Source organism: Exserohilum turcica (assembly GCF_000359705.1).
Source record: "Exserohilum turcica Et28A unplaced genomic scaffold SETTUscaffold_19, whole genome shotgun sequence".
Lineage (NCBI taxonomy): Eukaryota > Fungi > Ascomycota > Dothideomycetes > Pleosporales > Pleosporaceae > Exserohilum > Exserohilum turcicum.
The window spans coordinates 467,369-473,530 of record NW_007360014.1 but is presented as its reverse complement, the minus strand read 5'-3'; the positions used below and the strand labels follow the sequence as shown (position 1 = coordinate 473,530).

Sequence of the window (6,162 nt, the reverse complement as noted above, 5' to 3'; positions counted from 1 at the left end):
GAAGATCATCAAGAACCAGACTTCTATGGTGCTACGGATGCCTCGTACGCCGACCACAAGGCCACAAGGAAAAGCTCGCAAGGCTACATCTTCTTCCTATTTGGCGGGCCTATTGACTAGAAGGCTACACTGCAACGATGTGTCACAAAATCAACTACTGAAGCTGAACTAATCGCCGCCTCGTCTGCAGGCACAGAGCTGCTATGGTGGTGGAGACTATTTAAGGAGATTAAATTTGATCTAGGCAATGAGCAGATACTATACTGCGACAATTAACAAACAATACGGCTAATTACAGCAGCTACACTACAACTCAAGACGTCGCTTAGGCACGTCAACATACATTATCACTAGCTTCGTTAAGAAGCACAAGCTCATAACTTCAACCTCACATATATACTAACTAGCGTTTAACCCGCTGATGGACTTACTAAACTACTGCCTCGTTAGAGACACGAAAATTGGGTATCACTTTTACATTTCAAGATCTTTCCTACTATATAAGCTATAGCTATATAGTGCAGTACTCTTCCTAGTTTTTCCTCTATGGTTTTTATAGGTTTAACGAGGCTGTACGCTTACAAAGCTCTTTTATTAAATATCAAGGCACACTACTAAACTCCATACAAGAACAAGAAGCAGTCAGGACCTCAGTGCTAGCTCTAGGAGACGTCTGACTACTGGGGACGCCCATAGTACAGAGCGAGGTCCACCTACACCGCGACGGCGGACGATCCCCACCTGGCACTGCTCCAATACAAGCGGCAACCCACCGCACTCTTGCAAGCAGCCCTACTCTGTAGAGCAGGGGGTGGCCTATAATCACATCAGCTTCAACATGCGTTCGAACCTAAGGGAGGTGTGTAAGCCCAGAAGTACCATGTATGGTCACGTGGTTGCCCACTGACTAATAACACCGTATTTAAACTTGCTCCTATCATGATACACATCAGAATACACAATACTTCCTACACCCTCAACTGCTTACATAAACTTAATATTATTATAAAAATTAGGAACGATGTACGTAAAGAAGTACAACAAACTATTATTAAAGAACATTATAATAATCCTATACACGGACATTTAGGAATCGCTAGGACTATAGAACTAATTTAGCGCAACTACTAATTTAAAGGAATAAAAGACAAAGTTATAGCATACATCGCCAAATGCGCAGAATGCTAAAAGAACAAGCATAGCACGCACGCACCATACGGAGAAATGCAAGCCCTAGAACTACCACAAGAACCGTAGGCAGACATCTCTATAGACTTCGTTACAGGACTACTAGCATCAAAGGATCCAACAACTAAGGTTACCTACAACGCAATACTTGTTGTAGTAGATCGCTTTACAAAACAAGCAGAGTATATCTTATTTAGGAACAACTACACAGCAGTGGACTTAGCATACATTATCCACAACAGAATCATCTAACACCACAGAATACTAAAGTTAATTATTAGTAATAGAGACAAGCTATTCACATCTAACTTTTAGACGACACTACTTGTAGCAATTAGAACTAAGAGAAAGCTATTAACAGCTTACTACCTATAAACTAATGGACAAACAGAACGAACAAACTAAACAATAAAGACATATCTTAGGATTTACGCCAATTATTAGCAAGACAATTGGGTACAACTACTACCTATAGCATAGATGACAAAACAACGAATGAAACACAATAAATACCAAAGAAAATCATACTACGCACCTCAACCACCGGAGACGGGCGCATCACCACCTGAACTAGAAACAACCAAGCTCGACTTAAGAGGCTCCCAGTAATCCAGAGGCAAATCCGCGAACGCACCCCAAGTACTAGGAGACAAGTTAATTAATAGATTAGACTCGTCGAACTCTAACACGCCTTCCCGCTCTAACTCTTCTAGCTCTCGACTTTCTATAGCAATCGCCTTCTTAGCACGCCTCTCCAACAAATCTATTTATAGCCGCAACCTCTGCTTCTAAGCACGATAAGTGCGCAACTCTTCTAGAGCCTTCTTATGAAGCCTCATAGCCGCATCTTGCGCATCGCGACTCTCTTTAATACGACCCTCTAACTTCTCCTTCTCGGCAGCTAGACGCTTAAACTTGGACTTGGTAACACGGACAATACACCGTTGTCCACAACGGAGACATTCGCTACATTTTCTAGAACGAATATGCACCTTGCACACTTAGTTATTCTTTACATACAACAAACACTTCTGCACTATAATTTCCCTAAAGGATTCAATAAAATTAGCAAGATTCTAACGACGGACGGTACTCAACAAAGATGGTTGTTTGGGCATAACAAAAACAAGGCAAGACGCTAACGCTTATAACAAAGGGACCGCTTAGTTATAGCGTGCCACGCGACCCCACATAACCAACAACACCAAGACGCCACCACACACCCTAGGACCTAGGTTCAAAGACAAACCTATAGGGAGGGAGGATGGTGTTACGATCCGTGACTAGTAACAGATAAAACTACTCACTAAGTGATCAGTTTCGAGGATCCAAAGGATGCACTACGCCGCAATCCTTCGCAGCCGTGCCGCAGTCACGTGACCTGCTCAGTGATCAGTATGTCTTAGCACTACTGAGCAACTAAGCACTCTGCATGCAACCTGCAAGTTGCTCAGTAATCAGTACCTCTTGGCAATACTAAGCAACTGAGCATATTGCATGAAGCTTTAGTATATAGCACTAGGCATTAAGCCCTTATAGCTCAATATGTTTAACTTAAGTTTTAAGTACAAGTATAATACAGAGAGTTATTCTACTTGCACGTTACCGTCCTCGTTTGCACCCTGTCACTCTATCTGCGAAAACCAACCAACAAGAAGATCAACACCAGAAGTCTGATATTACTTCCACTTGATCTATACTCTTAACAGTTATATACTATACTAGTAGAGTTCTTTTTAGGTAGTTGCTATAGGTATAGAGAGGTAGTAGAAGTTATAAGATATACTATCTTTACTAGTAAGAGTAAGAGTCCTATATATATGCTAGTTGTTACACGGGGTTCGACTATATTTAGCTAAGACTCAGTCCGGGTTAGGGTGAGTCAGCAGATTCGTGGTAAGCCGTGCGATTGCCGAGTTATTCGAGTGGAAAAGAGTTATGGATGTTTAAACGATAGTAAGACAATCAATTCTATGGTAAGATAGAATAACAAAGTACCAATCTTGTTAAGTAAAGAACTTGTAAGAGAGTACAGTATAATGAGTTGACCACGAGTGTAATAATGAAATCCGACACATTCTTATACCCATTGCTTCCAGTCCTGCCATCACTGCCATCGCAACTTAATCCTGGTCTTTCCTAATGTCCCTGATGGCTGCCATCACATAAAAGCTGCCATCACATCGCTAGTCCTGATGGTTGGTCTTGGCGTGATGTCAGTCACGTGATCGCTGCGCTGCCCCGCGGCGATCCCTGTCATGCATCCCAAGTGGTTTCTCAACCCTTTGTCGTCAGCGTCTGGGGAGAGGATCCTTCCCTTTGTTACTTGTAACACTAGTAGCGTGCTAGTGTAGCTACCTAGCGCTTAGGCGTTTAGTAGTAAAAGAGAGAAGTTATATATTACGCTAGTGCTAGCATCTTAGCGTAATCTTTTCGGCTAAATTAGTCTACTTTAGTCTATTTTTTTTAGCCTTCTTTTCTATTATATACCTTTTTCTTTCTTAGTAAGTTTTAGGTTTTTTTTTAGTACTCTTGAAAGTTTATATATATAAGGCTACCTTAAGTAAGCCTAAATTAAGCCTCTTTAGCCTATTTTAAAACTCTTTAGAGTATTACTTACCTTTTTAGCTTTAACTAACTTAAGTAGTACTAAGTCATCTCTACTTACGCTATTTTAACCTTTATTACTTTAGTTTAGCCCTCCTTAGCCTAGTATATATATTATAGCATTAGATATTAGTAAGCTAAATAAAATTGCTATTTTTAACTTCTTTACCTCTGAGCCTAAGTGCTTGTTTTACTTTTATACTTACTATATAGCTATCTTTACTTATAATAACGTATTCCATCACCAAGCGGGCCACATTACTAAGTGTGCCACTTTTTCTTGGAATCACGAACTTCACGTACAAAAGATAATGCCCTAACAATAGAACGTAATATTAACTTAGTAAGAAGGTAGGCTTACTTTAGCTATCTAGGCCTATTATATAGGCTAGTTTAAGAGTATTCAACGCGCTATAGCAGCCTATAACGTTTGATATTAGTCGATCTCTTAGTAGCTTTAAAGAATTACCTTTTAACCTATAATATAGCTAAATTACCAAAAGCTAACTAAGTCTAAAGAGCAAACTATTATATAATATATTCTTAACCTAAATTTATGAGGATTTGCCCTCTATCCATATAAAGTAGTAAATATAGCAGAGAAACTACTACGCAAATAAGATAGTAAGCCTTTAGGTAAATGCTAGGTAGAGTAGTTTATTACTTATATAGACGCGCTTAGAATAGCCTTTAGTTAAGTAAAGAATTATTAGAGAACTTAATAAGAGAATCTAGAGATTATCAACGCGTAGTTTAAGCTTATATTAGAGATAGTTAAGAAGTATAAAGTTTATTTAAATAACATTTATAGCTTTAATAAAACTAGCTTTTAGATAGGCGTAATTAGCTTAATAAAGGTAGTTATAGGCGTAGAGCGTCGTACGAGGCCTACTCTCACGCAGCTAGGCAATTATAAGTAGGTTATAGTTATCTAAAGCATTTGCGCTACGGGATACGCTACTTTGCTATTTATTATCTACAAACGATATGTCTATATCTCTATATAGTATAAAAAAGTAGATATACTATATAACTAGAAGCTTTTAGTATTAAAGAATAGCTAGATAAATAATAAGCTTAGTCTTATATAGTTAAAGCACTTTAACGAGTATATAAAGACTAGACTGGCGAATGGGTAGGGGTAGGGTAGGGGTAGGGTTGGCTTATATAATACCTAGCCCTACCCCTACCCCTACCCACGCTAAGGTTCCTTAGCATAGGTAGGGGTAGAGTTGCTAAGACCTAGGTAGAGGTAGGGTTAGGTTAGCTAAGACCTAGGTAGGGGTAGGGTTAGGTTAGCTAATGTAAGAGGCTACGCCTAAAGTGTGTGTGATCGAGTATATCTATACGACTACCTGGACTTCAAGAAGCTTGAAGTCTTGTTACTGCCTTTTTGGCTATGGATGGCGTAAGTAGTCGTACGCTCGGCCCGTTGGGCCCGCCTATTACATTTTCTTAGAATTAATAGGTCCTACCCTTTTTATAGCCTCTTAATTTCCTAAGCGTAATAGCTATAAGTAATTAGTTATTATATAAAATAAAAGCCTATAATAAACTTACTACTAGGCTTAAATAAGCGCTTTTTAGCGGTATAAGTAGTCTTAGTAGCACCCTTACGCGCTACCTTTCCCGCTAGATTCTTGCGCAGCTATTTGCCTCTAGTTGACCTTTTTACTATTTGCTGGGTGCGGGCTATAGTATATAATAAAGAACTATAAGTATAGTAGTAGTAGTAGTAGTAGTGGTAGTGGTGGTGGTGGTGGTGGTAGTAGTAGAAGTGGTAATAGTAGTTTTGTGTAGGCGATTCTAGAAGTAATTAGTTATTTGCTTGCTAGGCAGCCTTCTTAAGCTAGCGCGGCGCTAGCGTAGCCTAATTACCCTATAGATATCTCAATATCTCTATAATAAAAAACTATAATACTCTACAGCTATAAAGTAGAGCGTATAAGCTTTATTCTAACACCTATATAATAAGTTTTTAACTTTCATTAACAGAGATGCACGCGTTATAAGATATTACGCAAGCGGTGGCTAGGGTTATAGGGCGCTAGCGCCCGCAGCGCGACGCTCCTACTAAAAATAGTATTCCACCTTCACCTTGAATAAAACTACCTGCGTACTACTCTACCACTACTCTACTACTACTACTACTACTACTACTACTACAACTACTACTACTCCCACTACTTCTACTACTACTGCTACTACTACTACCACCACCACCATCACCACTACCACTACCACTACTGCTACCACTACTGCTACCACTACGACTACTACGACTACTACGACTACTACTACTCTATTTAACTTCTATAATATTACATATCTTTATTATAGCTAACCATATAGTTAATTAAGCAAGAA

At 39.3% G+C, this 6,162-nt stretch overlaps 1 protein-coding gene across 1 annotated transcript; it reads right to left on the bottom strand.

Annotated features, from left to right (window-relative positions):
• Positions 1–1,721: 1,721 nt before the first annotated feature.
• Positions 1,722–2,293, bottom strand: SETTUDRAFT_169043 (uncharacterized protein; the record flags this gene model as incomplete). Its single annotated transcript, XM_008026638.1, has 2 exons — positions 1,985–2,293; positions 1,722–1,951 (listed from the first exon to the last, which is right to left on the bottom strand). The coding sequence occupies exons 1-2, from the start codon at positions 2,025–2,027 to the stop codon at positions 1,725–1,727; spliced, it is 270 nt and encodes an 89-aa protein (XP_008024829.1). The 5' UTR covers positions 2,028–2,293.
• Positions 2,294–6,162: the final 3,869 nt, after the last annotated feature.